We start from the raw sequence: 27,592 nt of genomic DNA, 5'->3' as shown, positions 1-27,592 counted from the left end.
CGCTGCCTGTAACCCTGCCTGCACCCAGCACCGGTGTCTGTAACCCTGCCTGCACCCAGCACCGCTGTCTGTAACCCTGCCTGCACCCAGCACCGCTGCCTGTAACCCTGCCTGCACCCAGCACTGGTGTCTGTAACCCTGCCTGCACCCAGCTCCCTGCCTGCACCCAGCACCGCTGCCTGTAACCCTGCCTGCACCCAGCACCGGTGTCTGTAACCCTGCCTGCACCCAGCACCGGTGTCTGTAACCCTGCCTGCACCCAGCACCGCTGCCTGTAACCCTGCCTGCACCCAGCACTGGTGTCTGTAACCCTGCCTGCACCCAGCTCCCTGCCTGCACCCAGCACCGCTGCCTGTAACCCTGCCTGCACCCAGCACTGGTGTCTGTAACCCTGCCTGCACCCAGCTCCCTGCCTGCACCCAGCACCGCTGCCTGTAACCCCGCGTGCCCCCAGCGCCGCCGCACACGCCGTTGTTGCTCTGGCTCAGGTTTATTGCCCGGTGCCGGTGCCGGCGCTCACCAGAAGAAGAGCGGGTGCCCGTCCTCCCTCGCCAGCGCCTCCAGGCACTCCAGCAGCACCATCGCGTCCCGCAGCGCCGCCCGCGGCACCGTCTCGGCCAGGACGCGGCGCAGGAAGGCCGGGCTGTGCCGGGGGTCGGGGCTGCCGGGCCCCGCCAGGACGCCGAAGGCGTTCACCAGCGCCTCGCTGAAGGCGGGGTGCACCGAGGGGCTGTAGCCCAGCGCCTGCAGCCGCCGCATCACGCCCAGGTAGCGCCGCACGGCCGCCACGCAGCCCCGCTCGTCGAAGCTGCCCGGGACCGCGTTCAGCGCCGTCTGCGGGGGTTGGGGGGGGGAGAGCGCCGGGTGAGCGCCGCGGGTCCCCGCCGGGCTGGCGGGGGCGGGGGGGGGCCGCAGGGCTCGGTACCGTCATGATCCTCTCGGGGATGGTGGCGACGGTGAAGCCGTAGAGCCGCGCGTGGTCGGGGAAGACGCTGGCGAGGATGCGGCGGTCGAGCTGGAACGCGATCTCACCCACCAGCGGCTCCCAGGGCCGGTGCCGGCTCCCTGCGGGGCCCCCGGCGGACGGAGTCAGCCCCGCACATCGGCAGCGCCACCGCGGCCCCGAGCTCCCCGCTGGGGCCCCCCCACGCTCACCTGGTGAACCCGAGACCGGCGGCGAGTCCTGCCCCGCCGCCGGCCCCGGCAGCTCCAACCCCGGTGCTTGCGGTGCTGCCGGGGGCGCCGCCGGGGCCGGGGCCGGGGCCGGGGCCGGTGGGAAGGGGTGCGGGGGGGGCCCGGCCGCCGCCGGCCGCAGGTCCGACAGCCTCATGCTGCTGCTGCTGCTCAGCTCCAGCGTCACGGGAGGGGTCCGGGAGCCGGCGGGGCTGAAGCGGTTCAGGGGGCACGAGAGCCGCAGGCTGTCAGCGCCGGGGGGGCCGGGCACGGTCACCGGGAGCGCTGCCGGGGAGGAGAAGACTGGGGGGGGGGCTGCAGTGGAACCATCAGCCCAGGGCTGGGGCTGGGGTTAGGATGGGATGGGATGGGAATGGTTGGGGATGAGATTAGGATGGGGATGGGGATGAGGATGGATGGGGATGGAGATTGACTGGGATGGATGGGGATGGGATGGGATAGGGTTAGGGTGGAGATTGGATGGGATGGAAAGCCCCCTCCGTATACATCTCATCCTGCCATCAGCGAATATCATGCCGCTGCTCAAGTTGCTGTTCATGCCGCTGCTGATGCCGGCGCTGCCGCTGATGCCGGCGCTGCTGTCGGTGACTGTCGAGCCCAGCGGCAGCGGAGCCCAGGGTCCATCCTGCGACTGCTGCGTGATGTCCCACGGGGAGCTCTGCTGCAGCGGTGCCAGCTCTGGCGCGCCGCTCGCTGCAGTGCTGTGGTCAGTGCATGTGCCACCGCCACCACAACCCTCTGCCACCGCCACCACAACCCTCTGCCACCACCACCACAACCCTCTGCCACCACCACCGCACCCCTCTGCCACCACCACCGCACCCCTCTGCCACCACCACCACAACCCTCTGCCATCACCACCATAACCCCTCTGCCACCACCACCACAACCCTCTGCCATCACCACCATAACCCCTCTGCCACCACCAACATAACCCCTCTGCCACCACCACCACAACCCTCTGCCACCACCACCGCACCCCTCTGCCACCACCACCACAACCCTCTGCCATCACCACCACAACCCTCTGCCACCACCACCACCGCAACCCTCTGCCACCACCACCGCACCCCTCTGCCACCACCACCACAACCCTCTGCCACCACCACCGCACCCCTCTGCCACCACCACCGCAACCCTCTGCCACCACCACCACCGCAAACCTCTGCCATCACCACCACAACCCCTCTGCCACCACCACCACCGCAACCCTCTGCCACCACCACCACCGCAAACCTCTGCCATCACCACCATAACCCCTCTGCCACCACCACCACAACCCTCTGCCATCACCACCACAACCCCTCTGCCACCACCAACATAACCCCTCTGCCACCACCACCATAACCCTCTGCCACCACCACCACAACCCTTCTGCCACCACCACCACCATAACCCCTCTGCCACCACCACCGCACCCCTCTGCCACCACCACCGCAACCCTCTGCCACCACCACCACAACCCTTCTGCCACCACCACCACCGCAACCCTCTGCCATCACCACCACAACCCCTCTGCCACCGCCACTGCCGAGGTGTTTCCTGTGCCACCACGGCCACCCACCCGTGCCAGGGAAGGGGAAGTAGCCGCTGTGGGTCCCGAGCGGCGGTGCGGAGCCGGGCACACCCCGCTGGCATTGCCGGAGCTGCCGCTGGTCCTGCAGCCGCCCCACAGCTCGCGCCAGCTCCTCGTTCTCCGCCAGCAGCGCCTGGATCTCGCGGCGCAGGCGGTCATAGCAGGCCAGGACCGTGAGCCCCGCGCGCGGCACCGGCTCCATGGGCTGCCCGGTGGTGCCAGCGGCAGCCCCGTGGAACCCGGGGGGAGCCGGGGCCCTGGTTCCATGGGGACGTCACAAAGGGACATCGCCCCCAACACCCAGCGCGGCCGCGGGCGCCCGGCACTGCCATGGCGCTCTGCCCCGGGAAGCACCCGCTCCACCGGCACGAGGAGGGGTCGCTGCTGCCGGGGGGCCCCGTGCTGCGCCCCTGCCTCCATCCCCCTCGCTCTGGGCCCGCAGGACCTCAGCTGGGGCCGTGCTGCGGCACGTGCTGGGTCACCGCGGCGCTGCCACCGCCGGCACCCCTGTGGGGAGCCTGGCTCAGCCCTTCCGGCTGCCGGGACCCCCGCGACGGCTGCGCCGGCCCCGCTTCCCCGGCCCCGCTCCACCACGCGTGGCCCAGCGCGCCCGCACGCTCCACGGAGAGCCTCGGCAGCGCCGACCCGAGCCCCAGCGCTGGGAGCCCCCCGGCACCGCCGTGCCCCGGTGCGGAGGAGGAGGCCCTCAGCACCACGCTGCCGCGGTGCCGGCTCAGCGCCAGCGCCAGCACCGCCATCGACCGCCGCTCCTTCCTCGCCACGGGCCTGGCCGCCGAGCTGCTGGAGGAGCTGCTGAGCCGGCGGCTGCCGGCGCCGCGGCCGGAGCAGGATGGCGGCAGCCCCGAGGAGCGCTGCTGCGCCAGCATCACCGCCTCCCCGTCACTGGAGCGGCTGCGCCGGCACAACCAGGGCTTCCAGCGCGCCATGGAGAGCTTTCGGGAGCCGGCACGGGTGGCGCTGGAGGCTCCCGGCTGCCCCGGGCAGCGCTGGTGCCAGGCCCAGCACCGCGGCCACCCCTGCTGTGACCCTGCCTGGCACGTGGCCCATGGCTGCTGCGCCCGCGTGGAGCCGGTGCCGGGCATCGGGCACCAGCGTGGGCCAAAGCCCGGCCCCACGGCACCAACCCGCAGCGAAACCTCCAGCGCCCGGCAGCGCCACAAGCACCGCAGCGGCACCCGGGACGCGCACCCGGCGCCTGGCGCCGGCACCATCGTCAGCCACGAGCTGCAGCAGGGCTGGCGTGGCACCCGGGCTGCGGCCAGAGCAGGCAAGGAGCCCCAGTGGGAACCAGAGCTCAGCCGGCAGCCCTGCGGCCAGGAGGTAAGGCTTGGTGTGCTGGGCTGGCATGGAGCCTTGCCATGGGGCACAGAGCATTGCCATGTGGCACGGAGCATTGCCATGTGGCATGGAGCTTTGCCATGTGGCACGGAGCATTGCCATGTGGCACAGTGCCATAATGGAGCATTGCCGTGTGGCATGGAGCCTTGCCATGTGGCACAGAGCATTGCCATATGGCACGGAGCATTGCCATGTGGCACGGAGCATTGCCATGTGGCATGGAGCTTTGCCATGTGGCACGGAGCATTGCGACGTGGCACAGTGCCATAATGGAGCATTGCCATATGGCACGGAGCATTGCGATGTGGCACAGTGCCATAATGGAGCATTGCCGTGTGGCATGGAGCTTTGCCATGTGGCACGGAGCATTGCGATGTGGCACGGAGCATTGCGATGTGGCACAGTGCCATAATGGAGCATTGCCATATGGCACGGAGCATTGCGATGTGGCACAGTGCCATAATGGAGCATTGCCATATGGCACGGAGCACCATCATGGCTCCACCACCACTGCACCTCTCCCCCCGCAGGGTCTCGCCGTGTCGCTGCAGTGCCATGATGGACAAGTAGAGCCGGGGCCGGGCTGCGGCTGCGGCTGTGCCCTGGCCCTGAAGACCCCCCCGCAGGACATGGGCTGGATGCAGCAGGAGCAGGAGGTGCTGGTGCCACGGAGCTGCTGTCAGCAGCCGTGTGCCGCCGGTGCCACCAACATGGTGCAGGTCATCGCCAGGAGCTTTGAGCTACGGGCGCGGCAGGACCCACGTGTGCCGCTGGCGGTGCCAGGGCCTGCACAGACCTGGTGTGGCCAGGCAGGGGCCTGCGATGGTGCCCGGTGCGGGGCCTGCTCTTGAATAAAGCCCCGGCCGTGGCCGAACCCAATATCGGTCTCGGTGTCGGTGTGACCATAACTGAGCCCATGCGGTGCCGGTGCAGGTGGGAGAGAGCAGAGGGGGCTGCCCTGGCGCTGGGGGGTGCCGGGGGCAGGGGTCTCTGCCGGCAGCCGCAGCCCCGGTTCGGCCGGGCCGGGAGAAGCAGAACCAGAGGTGGCAGAGATGAACTAACGGGGGTTTATTATTGACAGCAGGAGCCGAACGGGGGGCACGGGCTGGGCCCCCCCCGGGCGGGCAGGGACAGAGCTGAGCCCCTGCAGGGACGCTCTCAGGGTGCCTCAGCCCTGCCGTCAGCCTGGGGGCTGCCAGCACTGCCCCTGCCTGCGCGGTGAGGGGAGGTGAGGGCAGGGACAGGCAGGGGCAGGCAGGGGATGGGCAGGGACAGGCAGGGACGGGCAGGGGGAAGACAATGGGGGCAGGACGGAGGGGGCCGAGCTCCACTGCTGGGGGGGGGGGGGGCAAAGTGCTTCCAGTCCACGTTGAACGCAATAAGGGGGGGGGGGGGGGGGGAGGGTGATTCACAGTGGGGGGGGGGGGGGGGTGGGTGTCGGGGGGGGACCCCCCTGTGTTCCCCCCTGCCGCTGTGGGGGGAAAGAAACGCTTTGAGGGACACAGGGGCTCACTGGGGACACTGAGTGACACCGGTGATGGGGGGGGGTGTGACCAGGAGGGGTCATGGGGGGGGGGGGTCACGTTACTCCTTGGCCCTGCCGATGATGGCGAGGATGTAGAGGAAGATGTTGATGATGTCTGTGTAGAGGTTGAGCGCGGCGAACACGTACTCCTCGGGGCTGAGCGCCAGCTGCTTGTTCCCCAGGATGAGCTGCGTGTCCACAGCCAGGAACTGCGGCGCGGGCACGGCGTGAGGGGCACAGCCCCGCCGGCACAGAGCCACCGCGCGGCCCCGCACGCAGGGGCACCCACCCAGGGGCAGGCTGAGCCCTGCCGGGGCTGGGGTTGGGCTCAGGTCCCGTCCCCCCCCTCCGCCCCGTGGGATGTGGGGCGCAGGGGGGCACAGGGGGTGGGCAGACTCACGCAGGTGAAGAGCAGGGCGCCCAGCGAGGCGTAGATGATGTCCATGATGCGGTTCCGGATGAAGATGAGGAGGATGGAGAAGAGGATCAGCACCACCAGGCAGATGATGAGGACACCCCGGCACGAGGTGAAGTCGTACTTGGTCTGGGGGGGAGACACACAGAGAGATGGGGGGCGAGGCCCAGTTTGGAGCCCCCCAGCAGGCACCGGGAGGGATGACTGGGGGGTTGTACACCCAGCTTGGAACCCCCCTGCAGTGACAAGGGGGGGTCCTACACCCAGTTCAGAGCACCCTGAGCCATTAGGGAGCAAGTGGGGGTCCTATGTCCCATTCAGAGCCCCCAGCAGGGACAAGGAGAGTCCTATACCCAGGTTGGAACCCCCCCAGCAGGGAACTGGGGGGATCTTTGTCCAGTTTGGAGGCCCCAGCCCCAGCAGGGATCTGCCTGGGGGGAGACTGGGGGGTCCTGCACCCAGTTTGGAACCCCCAGCCCCAGTAGGAAGCTGGGGGGGGGTCGTACACCCCATTCAGAGCCCCACCAGGGACTGGGGGGGTTTGTACACCCAGTTCAGAGCTCCCAGCAGGAAGCTGGGGTAACACTGGGGGGTCCTACCCCCACTGCAGATCCCCCACCAGGGGTTGGGGGGTGACCCCCAGCAAACCTGCAGGGAGAAGATGACGACGGTGAAGCAGACGACGACGGTGATGCCCACGGCCATGATGACAGCATCCGTGTTGTAGAAGCTGGCAATCATGCCCACCATGTAGGACAGGCTGAGGGTCAGGATGGACTGGAGGGGGACAGAGGGACACTGTCATGGACAGGGCACCCCAAAGCCATCCCCTGTGCCCCAAACCTGCCCCATTGCACCCCAACCGCCACCCCCTATGTAGGACAGGCTGAGGGTCAGGAGGGACTGGGGGGGGACAGAGGGACACTGTCATGGACAGGGCACCCCAAAGCCATCCCCTGTGCCCCAAACCTGCCCCATTGCACCCCAACTATGTAGGACAGGCTGAGGGTCCTGGGGGGGACAGAGGAACACTGTCATGGACAGGGCACCCCAAAGCCACCCCCTGTGCCCCACTCTGGCCCAGCCGTACCCCAGACCTGCCCCAGCGGGTAGGACAGGCTGAGGGTCAGGAGGGACTGCGCAGGCGGGCACGGGGACCCCACATCACGGCCACGGGCGCACCCACGTCCCCTGCACCCCAAGCGCAGCACCCACCAGGGCCACCAGGTTCCAGGGGTGCTTGCGGCGGAAGTCCCCGCAGCAGCTCAGCACGAGCGAGATGAAGAACACGGCGTAGGACACGTAGTAGGTCCACACGTTGCGCTGCACGAAGCCCTTCACCCCTTTGAAGAAGGTGAAGGCGGCCACGAAGGCGAAGGTGACGCTCAGCTGCACCGTGAGCACCAGGAACACCTTGGGGGGGGGGACACAGGGTGACAGCGTGGCACCGGCCCCCCCCCCGGCCCCCAGGGACGGGGCAGCTCTTACCTTGCGGATGAAGGCCTGGCGCACGCTCTTGTCGTCCCAGTGCGCCGAGGGGAAGTCCTGGTTGTCATAGTACGCGGGGGGCCCGTCCTCGTGGTAGGTGCTGTGCAGGGGGGCTGCGGGGAGGAGGGGGGCAGGGGTGCCAGGGGGGCGGGGGGCCTGCCCGCCCCTGCCCTGCCCCTGCCCTGCCTGCCTGCCCCTGCCCTGCCTGCCCCTGCCCTGCCCTGTCCTGCCTGCCCTTCCCTGCCCACTCACCCACTCTGAGGAGCAGGACTCCGGGTCTCCATGGCCCCGGGGGGGGCCAGGATGTGGCTGCAGGCACCGAGGGGAGAGCAGAGATGGGCTTGGGAGCGATCCAGGAGTTGGGAGGACCCTGGGGCTGGGGTCCGGACCCGTGGGGGGTCCCAGGGGCTGGGAGGGCACCCAGGGCCTGGGGTTTGGACCCATGGGGGGTCCCAGGGGCTGGGAGGGCACCCAGGGGCTGGGGGGGCACCCAGGGGCTGGGGTTTGGACCCATGAGGGGGTCCCAGGGGCTGGGGGGGGCACCCAGGGGCTGGGGTTTGGACCCATGGGGGCCCAGGGGCTGGGGGGGCACCCAGGGGCTGGGGTTTGGACCCATGGGGGCCCAGGGGCTGGGGGGGCACCCAGGGGCTGGGGTTTGGACCCATGAGGGGGTCCCAGGTGCTGGGGGGGGCACCCAGGGGCTGGGGTTTGGACCCATGAGGGGGTCCCAGGGGCTGGGAGGGCACCCAGGGGCTGGGGTTTGGACCCATGAGGGGGTCCCAGGTGCTGGGGGGACACCCAGGGGCTGGGGTTTGGACCCATGAGGGGGTCCCAGGGGCTGGGAGGGCACCCAGGGGCTGGGGTTTGGACCCATGAGGGGGTCCCAGGTGCTGGGGGGACACCCAGGGGCTGGGGTTTGCACCCATGGGGGGTCCCAGTGCCAGGGGGTTCCTGAGCTCTGTGCCCCCAGGTTGGGGCTCCCTCGCTCCCTGCACCGGGCTGACCCCCCCCCCCCCGGGGCTGGGCTCAGGACCCGCCCCCCCGGTGCCCCCCCGGTACTCACAGTCCTGGTCCCCGGGCACCATGGGCTGCGGCTGCGCGTAGGGCGGCTGCGCGTAGGGACCCTGCGGGTACGGCCCCGGCGGCGGGTACGGCCCGGGCGGGAAGGGCCCCGGGACCGGGTACGGAGCCGCCGGAGCGGGGAAGGGCCCCGGGGCCTGCGGGAAGGGCGGCGGCGGGAACGGCCCCGCGGGGAACGGGGGCTGCGGGAAGGAGGGGGGGGGCGGCGCGCCCGGCATCCCCTCCCCCCCCACCAGGAAGCTCTTCTCGTGGGACATCGGCGGGCAGCGACCTGCGGGGGGAGACGGAGGTCGGGGGGGGAACGGCACCCATGGGGGGGCGGCACCCATTGATACCGGCACCCATGGGGGAGCGGCACCCATTGATACCGGCACCCATGGGGAACGGCACCCATTGATACCGGCACCCATGGGGAACGGCACCCATGGGGGAGCGGCACCCATTGATAACGGCACCCATGGGGAACGGCACCCATTGATACCGGCACCCATGGGGAACGGCACCCATGGGGGAGCGGCACCCATTGATAACGGCACCCATGGGGGAGCGGCACCCATTGATACCGGCACCCATGGGGAACGGCACCCATGGGGGAGCGGCACCCATTGATACCGGCACCCATGGGGAACGGCACCCATGGGGGAGCGGCACCCATTGATACCGGCACCCATGGGGGAGCGGCACCCATTGATACCGGCACCCATGGGGAACGGCACCCATGGGGGAGCGGCACCCATTGATAACGGCACCCATGGGGAACGGCACCCATGGGGGAGCGGCACCCATTGATACCGGCACCCATGGGGAACGGCACCCATTGATACCGGCACCCATGGGGAACGGCACCCATTGATACCGGCACCCATGGGGAACGGCACTCATGGGGGGGCGGCACCCATTGATACCGGCACCCATGGGGGAGCGGCACCCATTGATACCGGCACCCATGGGGAACGGCACCCATTGATACCGGCACCCAGGGGGAACGGCACCCATGGGGGAGCGGCACCCATTGATACCGGCACCCATGGGGGAACGGCACCCATTGATACCGGCACCCATGGGGAACGGCACCCATTGATAACGGCACCCATGGGGAACGGCACCCATGGGGGAGCGGCACCCATTGATACCGGCACCCATGGGGGAGCGGCACCCATTGATACCGGCACCCATGGGGAACGGCACCCATGGGGAACGGCACCCATGGGGGAGCGGCACCCATTGATACCGGCACCCATGGGGAACGGCACCCATGGGGGAGCGGCACCCATTGATACCGGCACCCATGGGGGAGCGGCACCCATGGGGGAGCGGCACCCATTGATACCGGCACCCATGGGGAACAGCACCCATGGGGGAGCGGCACCCATTGATAACGGCACCCATGGGGAACGGCACCCATGGGGGAGCGGCACCCATTGATACCGGCACCCATGGGGAACGGCACCCATTGATACCGGCACCCAGGGGGAACGGCACCCATTGATACCGGCACCTAACGGGGAACGGCACCCATGGGGAGCGGCACCCATTGATACCGGCACCCATGGGGGAGCGGCACCCATTGATACCGGCACCCATGGGGAACGGCACCCATGGGGAACGGCACCCATGGGGGAGCGGCACCCATTGATACCGGCACCCATGGGGAACGGCACCCATGGGGGAGCGGCACCCATTGATACCGGCACCCATGGGGGAGCGGCACCCATGGGGGAGCGGCACCCATTGATACCGGCACCCATGGGGAACAGCACCCATGGGGGAGCGGCACCCATTGATAACGGCACCCATGGGGAACGGCACCCATGGGGGAGCGGCACCCATTGATACCGGCACCCATGGGGAACGGCACCCATTGATACCGGCACCCAGGGGGAACGGCACCCATTGATACCGGCACCTAACGGGGAACGGCACCCATGGGGAGCGGCACCCATTGATACCGGCACCCATGGGGAACGGCACCCATTGATACCGGCACCCAGGGGGAACGGCACCCATTGATAACAGCACCTAACGGGGAACGGCACCCAGGGGGAGCGGCACCCATTGATACCGGCACCCATGGGGAGCGGCACCCAGGGGGAGTGGCACCCAACGGGGAGCGGCACCCATTGATACCGGCACCTAATGGTGAATGGCACCCAGGGGGAACGGCACCCTATGGGGAACAGCACCCAACAGGGAACGGCACCCATGGGGAACGGTACCCATGGGGAGCGGCATCCATTGACACTAGCACTCAGGGGGAATGGCTCCCATGGACACGGGCACCCATAGACACGGGCACCCATTGACAGCAGCACTCATGGACAACAGCAGCCATTGACAGCAAGAGTCACTGACACCAGCACCCATGGACAGCAGCAACCAACAGACACCTGACCCATTGACACCAGCACCCAATGGCCACCAGCACCTATTGACCACAGCACCCATGGCCATCAGCACCCATTGACAGCAACACCCATGGACAGCAGCACCCATGGCCACCAGCACCCATGGGCAACAACACCCATGGACATTAACATCCATTGACACCAGCACCCAATGGCCACCAGCACCCATTGACAACAGCACCCACTGGCCACCAGCACCCATGGGCAACAACACCCATGGACATTAACATCCATTGACAACAGCACCCAATGGCCACCAGCACCCATTGACAACAGCACCCAGTGGCCACCAGCACCCCCTGCTGGCATCATCCCCCCATCACCCCCTGGGACCATCACCATCACTGCCCCAGCCAGCACCCCCATGGCTGTCACCCCATGGCTGTCACCCTATGGCTATCACCCCCATGGCTGTCACCCCATGGCTGTCACCCCCCCATTGCTGTCACCCCATGGCTGTCACCCCCCCATTGCTGTCACCCCATGGCTGTCACCCCCCCATGGCTGTCACCCCATGGCTGTCACCCCATGGCTGTCACCCCATGGCTGTCACCCCCCCATTGCTGTCACCCCATGGCTGTCACCCCCCCATGGCTGTCACCCCATTGCTGTCACCCCATGGCTGTCACCCCATGGCTGTCACCCCCCCATGGCTGTCACCCCATTGCTGTCACCCCATTGCTGTCACCCCATGGCTGTCACCCCATGGCTGTCACCCCCCCATTGCTGTCACCCCATGCCTGGGCCCTGTCTCGGGGTCCCCGGTGCCCGTTGGGGGCCGCGGTTCGAGGCCTGCCCAGGCCCGCTCAAGATGGCGGCCGGCGGCAGGGCCGTTGCCGTGGCAACCAGCGCGCGCCTGCTCCGGCCTGGGGAGGCCTCGGCCACGGCGGGGCCGCTGTGGGGCCGCTGTGGGGCCGGCGGCCGTGGCCACCCCCGGTCACCATCCCCGCCCCCTGCCCCGCGCTCGGCCTCCCCTGGCCCGGCACGACCGGAGCCCCGGGAGCCCTCAGCGGCTGCGTGCCCCAGCCTCTGCGCTGAGCTCCGGCCTTACCGAACAGCGGCGGCTGCGGCAGGCGGTGAAGGCAGCGGGGACAGGCAGGGGGTGCAGGCAGTCGGTACAGGCAGCGGGGACAGGCAGGGGGGACAGGCAGCGGGGACAGGCAGGGGGTGCAGGCAGTCGGGACAGGCAGCAGGGACAGGCAGGGGGGGACAGGCAGCAGGTGCAGGCAGTGGTTGCTGGTGGCGCTTGCAGTCAGTGGGTGCAGGCAGTGGGGACAGGCAGGCTATAGGCAGGGTGCAGTCAGTGGGTGCAGGCAGTGGGGACAGGCAGGCTATAGGCAGGGCGCAGTCAGTGGGTGCAGGCAGGGGGTACAGGCAGGGGGTGCAGGCAGTGGGGACAGGCAGGCTATAGGCAGGGTGCAGGCAGTGGATGCAGGCAGTGGGTGCAGGCAGGGGGTACAGGCAGGGGGTACAGGCAGGCTATAGGCAGGGTGCAGGCAGTGGGGACAGGCAGCGGGTGCAGGCAGGGCCCTGTGCAGAGCCCCCACCGCGGTGCCGGTGCCGCAGCGCCGGTGGCTCGGGGCCGCCGCAGCCGCCGCCAGCGCCAAGACCTGGCCGCGGCAGAACCGGAGCAGCTGCCGCCGCCGCGTGACACCGGCCCCGTGCCACCGGCAGGGACGCGGGGGGGTTGCGGCACCGCGGGAGCCCCCGGCTGCGGCTGCACCGGCACGGGGGGAGCACGGCAGCACCGGGAGCACCCCGCGGGAAGGGCGAGGGGGTGCGGGGGGGGGGGAAAGCCCCATGGGGTACAGCGGGCACAGGGAGCGGGCAGCGGGGTGAGGGGGGACACTCAGGGCTATGGGGCTGCCTGCCCGTGGGTGCACGGGATCACACAGCACGGGGTGCCGGCGCCATGGGTGCACGGGATCACACAGCACGGGGTGCCGGCGCCATGGGTGCACGGGATCACAAAGCACGGGGTGCCGGCGCCATGGGTGCACGGGATCACGCAGTGCAGGGGTTGCAGGCGCCATGGGTGCAGGGGATCACGCAGCACAGGCTGCAGGGGGTGCAGGACCCATGGGTGCAGGGGATCACGCAGCACGGGGTGCAGGACCCATGGGTGCAGGGGATCACGCAGCACAGGCTGCAGGGGGTGCAGGACCCATGGGTGCAGGGGATCACGCAGCACGGGGTGCAGGACCCATGGGTGCAGGGGATCACGCAGCACGGGGTGCAGGGGGTGCAGGACCCATGGGTGCAGGGGATCACGCAGCACAGGCTGCAGGACCCATGGGTGCAGGGGATCACGCAGCACGGGGTGCAGGGGGTGCAGGACCCATGGGTGCAGGGGATCACGCAGCACAGGCTGCAGGGGGTGCAGGACCCATGGGTGCAGGGGATCACGCAGCACAGGGTGCAGGGGGTGCAGGACCCATGGGTGCAGGGGATCACGCAGCACAGGCTGCAGGGCCCCCGCGCCCCCCCATAAACCGCTTTGCCTGAGCGCTCGGTAAAGCCCCGCCGCGGCCTATTTACGGCAGCAGCGCCCGCGCCCGCGGCGCTAATCCCGGCCCAGATCCCGGCGCTAATCCCGGCCCTCGCCCGCCTCCCCCGCTCCGCGGGGCTCCCGCAGGTCCCGCTCCCGGGGCTCCCCCCCCGCGGAATGCGGCAGCACCCGGGGGGGGGGGGCTGTAACCGCGCTCGGGGCGGCCCCGGGGCCCCCGCACTGCCCCCCCCCCCCCGCACACACCGCACCCCCCCAGCCCCCGTTCCCGCTGCCCCCCCCCCTCCCCGCTCACCGCCCGTGCGGGTCCGAAGCGCTGCGGGAGGGGCGGGGCCTGCGGGAGGGGCGGGGCTAAGGGAGAGGCGGGGCCTGCGGGGAGGGCGCCCCCGTGTGGCGGCAGCGCGGCCTCGGGGCGGGGGAGGCGCTGTTTGTGCCTGCGGGTCCCTGCCAGTCCCTGCCCGTCCCTGCCTGTCCCTGCCCATCCCTGCCTGTCCTTGTCCATCCCTGTCCATCCCTGCCTGTCCTTGTCCATCCCTGTCCATGTCCATCCCTGCCTGTCCTTGTCCATCCCTGCCTGTCCCTGCCCATCCCTGCCTGTCCTTGTCCATCCCTGCCTGTCCTTGTCCATCCCTGTCCATCCCTGCCTGTCCTTGTCCATCCCTGCCTGTCCTTGTCCATCCCTGCCTGTCCTTGTCCATCCCTGCCTGTCCTTGTCCATCCCTGTCTGTCCCTGCCCATCCCTGTCCATCCCTACCTGTCCTTGTCCATCCCTGCTGTCCTGGGTTCAGCAGTAGCAGTCATGTTTTTTCCTTTGTGTTAACTGGTGCAGTGCTGTGTTTTGACTTCTAGTTTGAGAACAGTGTTGGTGAAGCCGATGTTTTCGGTTGTTGCTGGGTGATGTTTATCCTGACCAAGGACTCTGTGAGGCTCATGCTCTGCCAGGGAGGAGGGGAGGCTGCGGGGAAGCAGAGACGGGGCGCCTGACCCGGGCTAGCCAGGGAGGTATTCCATACCACAGCACGTCATGCCCGGGGTGGGGGGTAACTGGGAGTTACCCAGAAGGACAGGGGCTTCCGGGTGGAACTCGCTTTCTTGGCCGGTGGTATCGTATTCTCTTCCCTTGTTATTTTCCCTTATCATTGTTTTAGCTGATAGTAGCAGTGGTGATTTGTTGCTGGACTGTTCTTGTCTCAACCCGTAGGAGTTGCACTCTCTCGATCCTCCTCCCCGTTCCTCCGGGAGCGGGGAAGGGGAGAGCCCCGGTGCAGGGGGGGGAGACGGACACGGACCTTGATTGTTGTCAGCTCGGCACCACTCACTGGGAGTGAGTGAACAAGTTACCTGACTGGGTTTAAACCACGACACCTGCCTGTCCCTATCCATCCCTGTCCGTCCCTGCCTGTCCTTGTCCATCCCTGCCCATCCCTGCCTGTCCTTGGCCATCCCTGCCTGTCCTTGTCCATCCCTGCCTGTCCTTGTCCATCCCCCCCTGTCCCTACCTGTCCTTGTCCATCCCTCCCTGCCCTTGTCCATCCCTTCCTGTCCTTGTCCATCCCTGTCCATCCCTGCCTGTCCCTGTCCATCCCTGCCTGCCCTTGTCCATCCCTGTCCATCCCTACCTGTCCTTGTCCATCCCTGCCTGTCCCTGTCCATCCATGGGTGTGACACTGACAGGACAAGGGGTGATGGGCTCAGCCCGGCACAGGGGGAGCTCGGGTTGGGTGCAGGCAGAAGCTCTTCCCCGTGAGGGTGCTGAGGCGCCGGCACAGGGTGCCCAGAGAAGCTGTGGCTGCCCCATCCCTGGCAGTGCTCAGGGCCGGCTTGGACACAGGGCTCGGAGCACCCTGCTCCGGTGGGGGGGTCCCTGCCCTGCGCTGCGCTGCCCGTGCCTGGAGCCGCAGCCGCTCTCGGCGCTCCCCGTTCCACGGCTCCAGGACCCCGCCTGCAGCCCCTGCCCCTGCCCGTGCCGTGCGTGACCCGAGCGTGACCCGAGCGTGACCCCTGCGTGACCCCTGCGTGAGCCGAGCGGGCTCCCCTCGCGCTCCCCTCCTGCCCCGGGGCCCGCAGCAGTGCGCATGCGCGGCTCGGCAGGAGGGGCGGGGCGCTGCCGGTTCCGGGGTCCCCCCGCGGCCTGGGCCCGGTCTGAGCGCGGCGGCGGGGAACGGACGGGAGCGGGAGCGGGAGCGGGAGCGGGAGCGGGAGCGGGAAGGGAGCGGGACGGGACCGGGACGGGACCGGGAGGGGACCGGGAGCGGGAGCGGGAAGGGAGCGGGAGCGGGACCGGGAAGGGAGCGGGACGGGACCGGGACGGGACCGGGAGGGGACCGGGAGCGGGAGCGGGAAGGGAGCGGGAGCAGGAGCAGGACCGGACCGGACCGAGCGTGGGGCTGTGGGGGGTGGGGCAGGGACGCCCCGTTTCGCCTGCCGGGGGGGGGTTGCATCCCTGGGACCCCCCCATCCCCTCCCGGTACCATTGGTGACCTCCCCCACCGCCATGGGGCTGCTCTTGGACCCCCACTGCCGCCGGGCGCTCGCCCGCCTCATCGTGCGCCTCAACACCCCCTCTGGTGAGCGCTGGGGGCTCTGGGGGCTGCATGGGGGCTGGGGGGGCCTGTGTGGGGGCTCTATGGGGGCTCTGTGGGGGGCTGTATGGGGGCTCTGGGGCTCTGTGGGGGGCTGTATAGGGGCTTTGGTGAGCGCTGGGAAGGCTCTATGGGGGCTCCGTGGGGGCTCTAGGGAGCACTGGGAGGGCTCTGGGGGGGCTCTGTGGAGGGCTCTAGGGGGACTCTGGTGAGCAGTGGGGGGTTCTACAGGGGGCTCTAGGAAGGGCTCTATGGGGGCTCTGGTGAGCGCTTGGAAGCGTCTGTGGGAGGTTCTATGGGGGGGCTCTATGGGAGGCTCTATGAGGGGCTCTGTGGGGGCTCTGTTGAGAGCTGGGGGCTCTGTGGGGGGTCTCTATGGGGGCTCTATGGGAGGGCTCTGTGGGACCCTCTACAAGGGGCTCTGTGGGGGCTCTGGTGAGTGCTGGGCAGGCTCTATGGGGGCTCTATGGGACCCTCTACAAGGGGCTCTATGAGGGCTCTGGTGAGTGCTGGGAAGGCTCTATGGGGGCTCTATGGGAGGGCTGTATGGGAGGCTCTACAAGGGGCTCTGTGGGGGCTCTGGTGAGCACTGGGGGGCTCTATGGGGCTGGGGTGGGCGGGTTTAGTGTGAGGTGCCCCCTCCATGGCAGGGGTTGGAGCTTGATCTTAGGTCCTTTCCAACCCAAACCATTCCATGATTCTATGGGGGGCTCTGGTGACCCCCAGAGGGGAGGGGCTCTATGGGGTGCCCCATGCAGTGCCCCCCATGCTGACACCCTCCCCCCCCAGCGTGCTGAGCTATGTGCTGGGGGTGGGCTGGTTCCTGGCGCTGGCGTTCCCCCCCCTGGCCCCCCGCACCTACACGTCCGAGAACGCCATGGGCTCCACCATGGTGGAGGAGCAGTTCGGCCTTGGGGAGCGCGCCCTCGCCCTCGCCCGCGACTTCGCCACCCACAAGAAGAAAGCGGGGTGAGAATGGGGTGAAACTGGGGGGCGGTGGGGTAGGAACGGGGCTGGGGGGGGCTGAGGGATGGGGTTGCTGCAGGAGGCAGGGAGTGATGGAGGCGTGGGGCGATGGAGGCAGGGAGTGATGGAGGCGTGGGGCGATGGAGGCAGGGAGTGATGGAGGCGTGGGGCGATGGAGGCGTGGGGCGATGGAGGCGTGGGGCGATGGAGGCGTGGAGGCGTGGGGCGATGGAGGCGTGGGGCGATGGAGGCGTGGGGCGATGGAGGCATGGGGTGATGGAGGTGTGGGGCGATGGATAAGGCTGGGTTGGGCTGGGAGAAGTTTGAAGCTCCTCCAGGCTCAGTCCTGACCCCTTCCCCTGGAGCAGGCTGCTCCCAGCCCCTGTGTCCGACCCGGCCTTGAGCCCTGCCAGCAATGGGGCAGCCCCAGCTTCTCCCTTCAACCCCTGCCAGGGTCCCGGCGCCCTCATGGGGAGGAACTTCCCAAGACCCCTGCTCAGCCTTCACGGGATCCTGGGGTGGTTTGGGCTGAAGGGAACTTAAAGCTCCCCCCGTTCCAGCCCCGTGCCCCAGGCAGGGCCCCTTCCACTGGAGCTGCTTCCTCCAGACCAGCCCTTGGGGCTTTATCTGGGGCTATTTCCGATCCCGGTTTCTCTGAGGTTGGGTTTTCCATCTGGAAGCAGTGGGGTGGGAATGATGCTCCTTGTTCCCCAATGGCAATGGGGGTTATTTCCTGCTGGAGCAGGTCCTGAGGAGGGGCTGAGCGCTGTCCCCAGGACGGGAATGTGGCAGCCGCCAGGTCATGGGATCGTGGAGTCAGGGAATGGGTTGGGAGGGACCTTAACGCCCCTGGTTCCAGTTTGGGATTGAACTGGGACCATGTGGAGAGCAGCTGGGAATGCAGAGGGATGAGGGAGCTGCTCCCAGTGAGGGGCAAGGTTCGAGGGGACCTTCTCCATGTCCAAACCCCTGGTGGAGCCGGGGGGCAGCTGGATCCGGTCTCAGTGTCAGGCTTGGGCAAGGGTTTGTGTCTGATGGAGGTGAGAGGGGAATTCGAGAGGGATTTTACATGGAATTCGAGAGGGATTTTACATGGAATTCGAGAGGGATTTTACGTGGAATTCGAGAGGGATTTTACGTGGAATTCGAGAGGGATTTTACGTGGAATTCGAGAGGGATTTTACATGGAATTCAAGAGGGATTTTACGTGGAATTCGAGAGGGATTTTACATGGAATTCAAAAGGAATTTTACGTGGAATTCGAGAGGAATTGGAAGGGGGGGAGGATGGGAGCGGGAAGGATGCTGGAGGTGCTCCCGGTGGGGGTCAGGGTGATGCCCTTGATCCCAACCCCCCCAAGGCAGCGCCCGGGTGAGGCCGGACCCTGGGTGAGGGGCATCCCCCGAGCGTTCCAGCAGCTCCCTGTGCCGAATCCCCTGCTCGGTGACACTGATGGGGCCACCCTGGGAGCAGGGGGACCCCAGCCAGCGAGGTGCAGGTACCGGGGTCACAGCCAGCGAGGTGCAGGTGCAGGTACCGGGGTCACAGCCAGCGAGGTGCAGGTGCAGGTACCGGGGTCACAGCCAGTGAGGTGCAGGTGCAGGTACCGGGGTCACAGCCGGTGAGGTGCAGGTGCAGGTACTGGGGTCACAGCCGGTGTGGTGCAGGTGCAGGTACCGGGGTCACAGCCGGTGAGGTGCAGGTGCAGGTACCGGGGTCACAGCCAGTGAGGTGCAGGTGCAGGTACCGGGGTCACAGCCGGTGAGGTGCAGGTGCAGGTACCGGGGTCACAGCCAGTGAGGTGCAGGTGCAGGTACCGGGGTCACAGCCGGTGAGGTGCAGGTACCGGGGTCACAGCCAGTGAGGTGCAGGTGCAGGTACCGGGGTCACAGCCGGTGAGGTGCAGGTGCAGGTACCGGGGTCACAGCCAGCGAGGTGCAGGTGCAGGTACCGGGGTCACAGCCAGCGAGGTGCAGGTGCAGGTACCGGGGTCACAGCCAGTGAGGTGCAGGTGCAGGTACCGGGGTCACAGCCAGTGAGGTGCAGGTGCAGGTACCGGGGTCACAGCCAGTGAGGTGCAGGTGCAGGTACCGGGGTCACAGCCAGTGAGGTGCAGGTGCAGGTACCGGGGTCACAGCCAGGGAGGTGCAGGTGCAGGTACCGGGGTCACAGCCGGCGAGGTGCAGGTGCAGGTACCGGGGTCACAGCCAGTGAGGTGCAGGTGCAGGTACCGGGGTCACAGCCAGTGAGGTGCAGGTGCAGGTACCGGGGTCACAGCCAGTGAGGTGCAGGTGCAGGTACCGGGGTCACAGCCGGCGAGGTGCAGGTGCAGGTACCGGGGTCACAGCCGGTGAGGTGCAGGTGCAGGTACCGGGGTCACAGCCGGCGAGGTGCAGGTGCTGGTACCAGGGTCACAGCCTGGGATCAGGGGATCAGCTGGAGTAGAAAAGAGCTTCAGGATCACCCAGTCCAGCCCATCCCAGCCCTGCCAAGGCCATCGCTGCCCCATGGCACTGAGGCCTCATCTCCACGGGGTGTGAGCACTCGCAGGGCCGGTGCCTGCAGCCCTGCCCCGGGCAGCCTCTTCCAATGCCTGAGCACCCTCTGGGGCAGGAATTGTTCCTCAGCTCCATCTAACCCTGCCCTGGTGCAGCTGGAGGCCGGTTCCTCTGGTCCCATCCCTTGCTCCAGGCCCTGCACCAGCTCCGTTCCTGCTCCAGATGGGTCAGAGGAGGGGCAGGTTCTGCTCGGGGGTCGGGTCAGTGGAGCAGGATCCCATTGGGGTCCGTGGTGCCCGCAGGGATCAGCGCTGGGCCAGGCAGCTCCTGTGGAAGGTCCCTGCCCGGGGCAGGGTCGGGGGGGTCCGGAGTCATCCCAGAGCCACCACGGACCCGCTCGTGTGTGCCCTGCTCCGGGTGGGGGCCTGGAGGCGCTCCCGAGGCCCTGCAGCGGGTGCACCAGGGTGGGGAAGCCCTCGAAGCCCGATCCCGTTTCCCAACGCGTGTGTGCAGGGGGATGCCCGCGGCCTGGCTGGAGAAGACCATGTGGAGCCTGGGGCTGGAGGTGCATCGGCAGCACTTCTCCCACACGCTGCCCTTCCCTGACGAGAGCCGGGAGCGCTACGTACGTACGGCTGCCGCGGTGCCGCCGGCTGCGGGGGCACAGAGCCCCGTGGCTGCTGCGCGGTGTCACCCGCGGTGGGGACGGTCACTGGCGCTGTCCCTCGGGCCTCGGTGTTGTTCAGTGCCTCCGTTGATGGGTGAGGGGATCGGGGCACCTGAGCCCCTGCACTGGGCACCGGGGAGGCCGCACCTGGGATCCTGTGCTCGGCTCCGGGCCCCTCACTGCAAGAGAGACCTTGAGGTGCTGGAGTGGGGCCGGAGAAGGGAATGGAGCTGGAGCAGGGCCTGGAGCACAGGGGTGATGGGGAAGGGCTGAGGGACCTGGGGGGGGCTCCCATCACCCCATTGCCCTGTGCCCCATGCCTGTGCGTCCCCTGCAGCTGGTGCGGGGCACCAATGTCTATGGGATCCTGCGAGCGCCGCGCGCCGCCAGCACCGAGGCGCTGGTGCTGAGCACCGGCTGTGCCCCGGGGCCGCACAACAACCAGGCCGTGGGGCTGCTCCTGGCACTCGCTGCCTACTTCCGGGGTGAGGAGGGGGGAGTTTGTGGGGCAGGGGCCATGGGGGGTGTGTGGGGCAGGAATGGGGCTGTGTGGGGCAGGTGCTGGGCTGTGGGGTGTGTTGGGATAGGGGCATGCGCCATGGGGGGTGTGTGGGGCAGGGATGGGGCTGTGGGGTACGTGTAAGGTGGGGTTGGGGTCTGTAAAGGGTGTGTGTGGGGCAGGGATGGGGCTATGGGGTACATGTAGGGTGGGGTTGGGGTCTGTAAAGGGTGTGTGTGGGGCAGGGATGGGCCATGGGGTGTGGGGCTCTGTGGGGCAGGGATGGGGCTGTAGGAGGGATCTGTGACCATGCCTGTGTCCTTCAGGGCAGATCTACTGGGCGAAGGACATCATCTTCCTCGTCAATGAGCACGACCTCCTGGGCATGGAGGCCTGGCTGGAGGCTTACCATGACGTGAACATCACCGGTGAGCAGGAGAGGGGGTGGTGGTGGTGGTGCTGGTCATGGGGTGGAATGGAGGTGGTGGTCATGGGGTGGAATGGAAGTGGTGCTGGTCATGGGGGTGGAATGGAGACGGTGATGATGGTGCTGGTCATGGGGGTGGAATGGAGGTGGTGCTGGTCATGGGGTGGAATGGAGGGGGTGGTGGTGATGGTGCTGGTCATGGGGGTGGTGGTGATGGTGATGGTCATGGGGGTGGAATGGAGGTGGTGCTGATGGTGGTGCTGGTCATGGGGGTGGAATGGAGGTGGTGGTGATGGTGCTGGTCATGGGGGTGGGTGTTGGAGTGGGCATGGAGGTGCTGACTCCCAGTGGTGCTGAGGCCCCATGGTGCAGTGCCATGCCCGGTGCCAGTGCCCGTGGTGCAGTGCTGTGCCGTGCCCACAGTGCAGTGCCATGCCCACTGCCTGCCATGCAGTGCTGTGCCCAGTGCCCGCGGTGCAGTGCCATGCCCGGTGCCGGTGCCTGCGGTGCAGTGCCATGCCCGGTGCCCGCAGTGCAATGCCATGCCTGGTGCTGGTGCCCGCAGTGCAGTGCCATGCCCGGTGCTGGTGCCTGCGGTGCAGTGCCATGCCCGGTGCCCACGGTGCAGTGCCATGCCTGGTGCTGGTGCCCGTGGTGCAGTGCCATGCCCGGTGCCTGCAGTGCAGTGCCATGCCTGGTGCCGGTGCCCGCAGTGCAGTGCCATGCCCGGTGCCCGCAGTGCAGTGCCATGCCTGGTGCCGGTGCCCGCAGTGCAGTGCCATGCCTGGTGCCGGTGCCTGCAGTGCAGTGCCATGCCCGGTGCTGGTGCCCGTGGTGCAGTGCCATTCCTGGTGCCGGTGCCTGCAGTGCAGTGCCATGCCCAGTGCCGGTGCCCGCGGTGCAGTGCCATGCCCGGTGCCCGCAGTGCGGTGCCATGCCTGGTGCCGGTGCCCGCAGTGCAGTGCCATGCCCGGTGCCGGTGCCTGCGGTGCAGTGCCATGCCCAGTGCCGGTGCCCGCAGTGCAGTACCATGCCCGATTCCCGCAGCCGTGCGCTCCTCGGGGCCGCTGGGCCGTGCCGGCGCCATCCAAGCGGCCATTGCCCTGGAGCTGAGCAGCGATGTGGTGACCAGCTTCGACGTGGCCGTGGAGGGGCTCAACGGGCAACTGCCCAACCTCGACCTGCTCAACCTCTTCAACGCCTTCTGCCAGAAGAACGGGCTCCTCTGCACCATCCAGGGCAAGGTGGGACCCACACCCCCCCCCCGGGCCTGCCGGTGGCACCGCGCCTTGTGCCAGCGCTGGGGGGGCACCAGAGCTGAGGCCTGGAGCACAGGGGTGATGGGGAAGGGCTGAGGGACCTGGGGGGTTCAGATGGGGAAGGGAAGGCTCAGGGGGGACCTGATGGCTCCCTCCAAGTGCCTGCCAGGGGGATGGAGCCAGGAGGGGCTGGGCTCTGCTCCCAAGGAACAAGGGATGGGATGAGAGGAACCGGCCTCAAGCTGCCCCAGGGCAGGGTTAGATGGAGCTGAGGAACAATTCCTGCCCCAGAGGGTGCTCAGGCATTGGAAGAGGCTGCCCGGGGCAGGGCTGCAGGCACCGGCCCTGGAGATGTCTGAAGGGGGCTTGGGAGTGGTGCTTCCGTGGCGGCCTTGGTCAGGATTGGTCTCGGCGATGTTCAGGCTCCTTCCCACCCTCCGCAGCTCCAGGGCTCAATGGTTCATGCTGCCCTTTGCTCCGGCCCAGCTGAGCACCACAACCTCTCATCCTCCTTTCTCTTGTCCATGGGGTGATGGGCTCGGGGAGGGACCCAGAGGTGGTTCCTGACCTGCAGCACCCCCTGGGCTGCCCCCCGGCCGTGGTGGTCATGGAGCCACGGAGCTATGGAGCCACGGAAGGGGTTGGGAGGGAGCTTGGAGATCCCGATCCGGCTCCTGGCCAGGGACCCCTCACACTGGAGCAGCTGCTCCAAGCCTGGCATCCCCCCCCCCCCCGCCGGTCTCTGAGGGCCCTCACTGCAGGCAGTGCCCTCGGTGCCATGGGCGGTGCTGGCCACGGTGTTTGCGCTGCCCCCCGGCCCATTCCTGAGCTCCATCCCCATTCCTGAGTTTCATCCCCATTGCTGAGCTCCATCCCCATTGCTGAGCTCCATCCCCATTGCTGAGCTCCATCCCCATTCCCGAGCCCCATCCCCATTGCTGAGCTCCATCCCCATTGCTGAGCTCCATCCCCATTGCTGAGCTCCATCCCCATTGCTGAGCTCCATCCCCATTGCTGAGCTCCATCCCCATTCCCGAGCTCCATCCCCATTCCTGAGCTCCATCCCCATTGCTGAGCTCCATCCCCATTGCTGAGCTCCATCCCCATTGCTGAGCTCCATCCCCATTGCTGAGCTCCATCCCCATTGCTGAGCTCCATCCCCATTGCTGAGCTCCATCCCCATTGCTGAGCTCCATCCCCATTGCTGAGCTCCATCCCCATTGCTGAGCTCCATCCCCATTGCCGAGCTCCATCCCCATTGCCGAGCTCCATCCCCATTGCCGAGCTCCATCCCCATTGCCGAGCTCCATCCCCATTGCCGAGCTCCATCCCCATTGCCGAGCTCCATCCCCATTGCCGAGCTCCATCCCCATTGCCGAGCTCCATCCCCATTGCCGAGCTCCATCCCCATTGCCGAGCTCCATCCCCATTGCCGAGCTCCATCCCCATTGCTGAGCTCCATCCCCATTGCTGAGCTCCATCCCCATTGCCGAGCTCCATCCCCATTGCCGAGCTCCATCCCTATTCCCGAGCTCCATCCCCATTGCTGAGCTCCATCCCCATTGCCGAGCTCCATCCCCATTCCCGAGCTCCATCCCCATTCCCGAGCTCCATCCCCATTGCCGAGCTCCATCCCCATTGCTGAGCTCCATCCCCATTCCCGAGCCCCATCCCCATTGCTGAGCTCCATCCCCATTGCCGAGCTCCATCCCCACTCCCCCCCTCCCTCCCCATCCCCACTGTCCCCCTTCCCTCCCCAGCTCCCTCCCCATCCCCACTGCCCTCCCCTCATCCCCTCTCCCTTCCCTCCCGCAGCTGCAGCACTCGGACTGGGACTCGCTGCCCGCCTACGCCCGGAGCCTGCAGACCCTGCTCCTCATGGTGCTGGCGCAGGCGTCGGGGCGGCCCCGCGGCGAGCACGGCCTCTTCCTGCGCTACCGCATCGAGGCGCTCACCCTGCGCGGCATCAACAGCTTCCGGCAGTACAAGTACGACCTGGGCACCGTGGGCAAGTGAGTGCCGCCGTGCCACCGTGGGGCTGCCACCGTGGGGCTGCCCACGTGTCCCTATGGGGCTGCCCACGTGTCCCTATGGGGCTGCCCACGTGTCCCTGTGGGGCTGCCACCGCGCCACCGTGGGGCTGCCACTGTGGGGCTGCCCACGTGTCCCTATGGGGCTGCCCACGTGTCCCTATGGGGCTGCCACCGTGGGGCTGCCCACGTGTCACTATGGGGCTGCCCCTGCACCCCTGTGGGTCTCCCCTCGTGTCCCTATGGGGCTGACCCTGTGCCCCTATGGGGCTGCCCATGTGTCCCTCTGGGTCTCCCCACGCATCTCTCTGGGTCTCCCCATGCGTCCCTCTGGGTCTCCCTACGCGTCCCTATGGGGCTGCCCCCATGTCCCTCTGGGTCTCCCCACGCATCCCTCTGGGTCTCCCTACGCGTCCCTATGGGGCTGCCCCCATGTCCCTGTGGGGCTCCCCACGTGTCCCTGTGGGGCTGCCCCCATGTCCCTGTGGGTCTCCCCACGCGTCCCTATGGGTCTCCCCCCGTGTCCCTCTGGGTCTCCCCACGCGTCCCTCTGGGTCTCCCTACGCGTCCCTATGGGGCTGCCCCCATGTCCTGTGGGGCTCCCCACGTGTCCCTGTGGGGCTGCCCCCATGTCCCTGTGGGGCTCCCCACGCGTCCCTCTGGGTCTCCCCACGTGTCTTTGTGGGTCTCCCCCCGTGTCCCTCTGGGTCTCCCCACGCATCTCTCTGGGGCTGCCCACATGTCTCTATGGGTCTCCCCCCGTGTCCCTGTGGGTCTCCCCACGCGTCCCTGTGGGTCTCCCCCCGTGTCACTCTGGGTCTCCCCACGCGTCCCTGTGGGTCTCCCCACGCATCTCTCTGGGTCTCCCCACGCGTCCCTGTGGGGCTGCCCCCATGTCCCTGTGGGTCTCCCCACGCGTCCCTGTGGGGCTGCCCTGCCTGCCCCCCGCCCCCAGGATGCTGGAGGGAATGTTCCGGAAGCTCAACAACCTCCTGGAGCGCCTGCACCAGTCCTACTTCCTGTACCTGCTGCCCTCGCTCTCGCGCTTCGTGTCCATCGGGCTCTACATGCCGGCCTTCGGCTTCCTGCTCCTCGTCCTCATCCTCAGGATATCCTCGGGGAGCGCCCAGCTGGGGCTGCGGGGGGACCCCAACCCCTCTGCGCTCATGGGGACCGGAGCCGACGGAGGAGGGGGCAGGAGATGGGAACGGAGCGGGACAGGGGGAGCTCAGCACCGGGGATCGGGACAGGGGGAGCTCAGCACCGGGGATCAGGTCCCGAGCGGGACAGGGGGAGCTCAGCACCGGGGATCGGGTCCTGAGCGGGACAGGGGGAGCTCAGCACCGGGGATCAGGTCCCGAGCGGGACAGGGGGAGCTCAGCACCGGGGATCGGGTCCTGAGCGGGACAGGGGGAGCTCAGCACCGGGGATCAGGTCCTGAGCGGGACAGGGGGAGCTCAGCACCGGGGATCAGGTCCTGAGCGAGGACAGGGGAGCTCAGCACCGGGGATCAGGTCCAGAGCGGGACAGGGGGAGCTCAGCACCGGGGATCAGGTCCTGAGCGGGACAGGGGGAGCTCAGCACCGGGGATCAGGTCCCGAGCGGGACAGGGGGAGCTCAGCACCGGGGTTCCTGTCCTGAGCGAGGACTGGGGGAGCTCAGCACCGGGGAACAGGTCCTGAGCGAGGACAGGGGGAGCTCAGCACCGGGGATCGGGACAGGGGGAGCTCAGCACCGGGGATCGGGACAGGGGAGCTCAGCACCGGGGATCAGGTCCTGAGCGGGACAGGGGAGCTCAGCACCGGGGATCAGGTCCTGAGCGGGACAGGGGGAGCTCAGCACCGGGGATCAGGTCCCGAGCGGGACAGGGGGAGCTCAGCACCGGGGATCAGGTCCCGAGCGGGACAGGGGGAGCTCAGCACCGGGGATCAGGTCCTGAGCGGGACAGGGGGAGCTCAGCACCGGGGATCAGGTCCCGAGCGGGACAGGGGGAGCTCAGCACCGGGGATCAGGTCCCGAGCGGGACAGGGGGAGCTCAGCACCGGGGATCAGGTCCTGAGCGAGGACAGGGGGAGCTCAGCACCGGGGATCAGGTCCTGAGCGGGACAGGGGGAGCTCAGCACCGGGGATCAGGTCCCGAGCGGGACAGGGGAGCTCAGCACCGGGGATCAGGTCCTGAGCGAGGACAGGGGGAGCTCAGCACCGGGGATCAGGTCCTGAGCGAGGACAGGGGGAGCTCAGCACCGGGGATCGGGACAGGGGGAGCTCAGCACCGGGGATCAGGTCCCGAGCGGGACAGGGGGAGCTCAGCCCCGGGGATCAGGACAGGGGGAGCTCAGCACCGGGGATCTGGTCCCGAGCGGGACAGGGGGAGCTCAGCACCGGGGATCAGGTCCTGAGCGAGGACAGGGGGAGCTCAGCACCGGGGATCGGGACAGGGGGAGCTCAGCACCGGGGATCGGGACAGGGGGAGCTCAGCACCGGGGATCGGGTCCTGAGCGAGGACAGGGGGAGCTCAGCACCGGGGATCAGGTCCCGAGCGGGACAGGGGGAGCTCAGCACCGGGGATCGGGACAGGGGGAGCTCAGCCCCGGGGATCAGGTCCTGAGCAGGACAGGGGGAGCTCAGCACCGGGGATCAGGTCCCGAGCGGGACAGGGGGAGCTCAGCACCGGGGATCAGGTCCCGAGCGGGACAGGGGGAGCTCAGCACCGGGGATCAGGTCCTGAGCGGGACAGGGGGAGCTCAGCACCGGGGATCGGGACAGGGGGAGCTCAGCACCGGGGCTCAGCTCCCAGGGAGGAGGCAGGGACGCTCCCGGCTGGGGCAGGCCCTGCCCCACAGCTTGCCCATGGTGGGGCGCGTCGGAGCCAGAGCGGGGGCAGAAGTGGGGGCGCCGCGGGGAGGAGCCAGGGGGGCTTCTCCTGCCCGGAGCTCCGGGAGGCCTGGCCCGGGGAGGTGGGGACCGGGCGGCGGCAGGGGTGGAGCGGGACATCTCCTGAGGGTCCCTGCCCCGTCCCATCCTGTCCCCATCCCATCTCATCCCATCCCATCCAATCCCTTCCCATCTCATCCCAACTCGTCTCATCCCATCCCATCGCTTTCCATCTCATCCCA

General features: G+C 68.3%; 3 protein-coding genes across 3 annotated transcripts; 1 reads left to right on the top strand and 2 right to left on the bottom strand.

Annotated features, from left to right (window-relative positions):
- Positions 1 to 501: 501 nt before the first annotated feature.
- LOC130606621 (speriolin-like) lies at positions 502 to 3,717 on the bottom strand. Its single transcript, XM_057423128.1, is given in 6 exon segments — positions 502 to 834; positions 926 to 1,065; positions 1,156 to 1,458; positions 1,681 to 1,887; positions 2,759 to 3,200; positions 3,253 to 3,717. Coding segments are annotated over 6 exon segments (1,875 nt in total). The 3' UTR covers positions 502 to 516.
- Positions 3,718 to 5,674: 1,957 nt separating this feature from the next.
- Positions 5,675 to 8,894, bottom strand: GRINA (glutamate ionotropic receptor NMDA type subunit associated protein 1). Its single transcript, XM_057423127.1, has 6 exons — positions 8,621 to 8,894; positions 7,558 to 7,670; positions 7,285 to 7,482; positions 6,718 to 6,846; positions 6,055 to 6,198; positions 5,675 to 5,863 (listed from the first exon to the last, which is right to left on the bottom strand). Exons 1-6 carry the CDS (start codon positions 8,892 to 8,894, stop codon positions 5,714 to 5,716), a joined length of 1,008 nt encoding a protein of 335 aa, XP_057279110.1. The 3' UTR covers positions 5,675 to 5,713.
- A 2,959-nt stretch (positions 8,895 to 11,853) lies between these two features.
- Positions 11,854 to 25,957, top strand: LOC130606624 (glycosylphosphatidylinositol anchor attachment 1 protein-like). The gene is made up of 8 exons (XM_057423132.1): positions 11,854 to 12,157; positions 16,889 to 17,099; positions 20,108 to 20,219; positions 20,599 to 20,746; positions 21,087 to 21,188; positions 22,235 to 22,431; positions 24,262 to 24,458; positions 25,432 to 25,957. Exons 1-8 carry the CDS (start codon positions 11,854 to 11,856, stop codon positions 25,955 to 25,957), a joined length of 1,797 nt encoding a protein of 598 aa, XP_057279115.1.
- Positions 25,958 to 27,592: the final 1,635 nt, after the last annotated feature.

Source organism: Pezoporus wallicus, unplaced genomic scaffold (assembly GCF_028554395.1).
Source record: "Pezoporus wallicus isolate ANWC-B61680 ecotype Strahan unplaced genomic scaffold, APGP_CSIRO_Pwel_v1 contig_8549, whole genome shotgun sequence".
NCBI lineage: Eukaryota > Metazoa > Chordata > Aves > Psittaciformes > Psittacidae > Pezoporus > Pezoporus wallicus.
This window is presented reverse-complemented; position numbering and strand designations above follow the sequence as displayed.

Coding starts and splice junctions, on each gene's coding strand:
- GRINA (XM_057423127.1), bottom strand. CDS start 8,894: ATGTCCCACGAGAAGAGCTTCCTGGTGGGGGGGGAGGGGATGCCGGGC. Junction 7,483..7,557: donor GCCAGGCCTTCATCCGCAAG/GTAAGAGCTGCC, acceptor CCCCCCCCCAAG/GTGTTCCTGGTGCTCACGGT. Junction 6,847..7,284: donor CCTGGAACCTGGTGGCCCTG/GTGGGTGCTGCG, acceptor GTCCCCCTCCAG/TCCATCCTGACCCTCAGCCT.
- LOC130606624 (XM_057423132.1), top strand. CDS start 11,854: ATGGCGGCCGGCGGCAGGGCCGTTGCCGTGGCAACCAGCGCGCGCCTG. Junction 17,100..20,107: donor ACCCACAAGAAGAAAGCGGG/GTGAGAATGGGG, acceptor GCGTGTGTGCAG/GGGGATGCCCGCGGCCTGGC. Junction 21,189..22,234: donor CCATGACGTGAACATCACCG/GTGAGCAGGAGA, acceptor CGATTCCCGCAG/CCGTGCGCTCCTCGGGGCCG.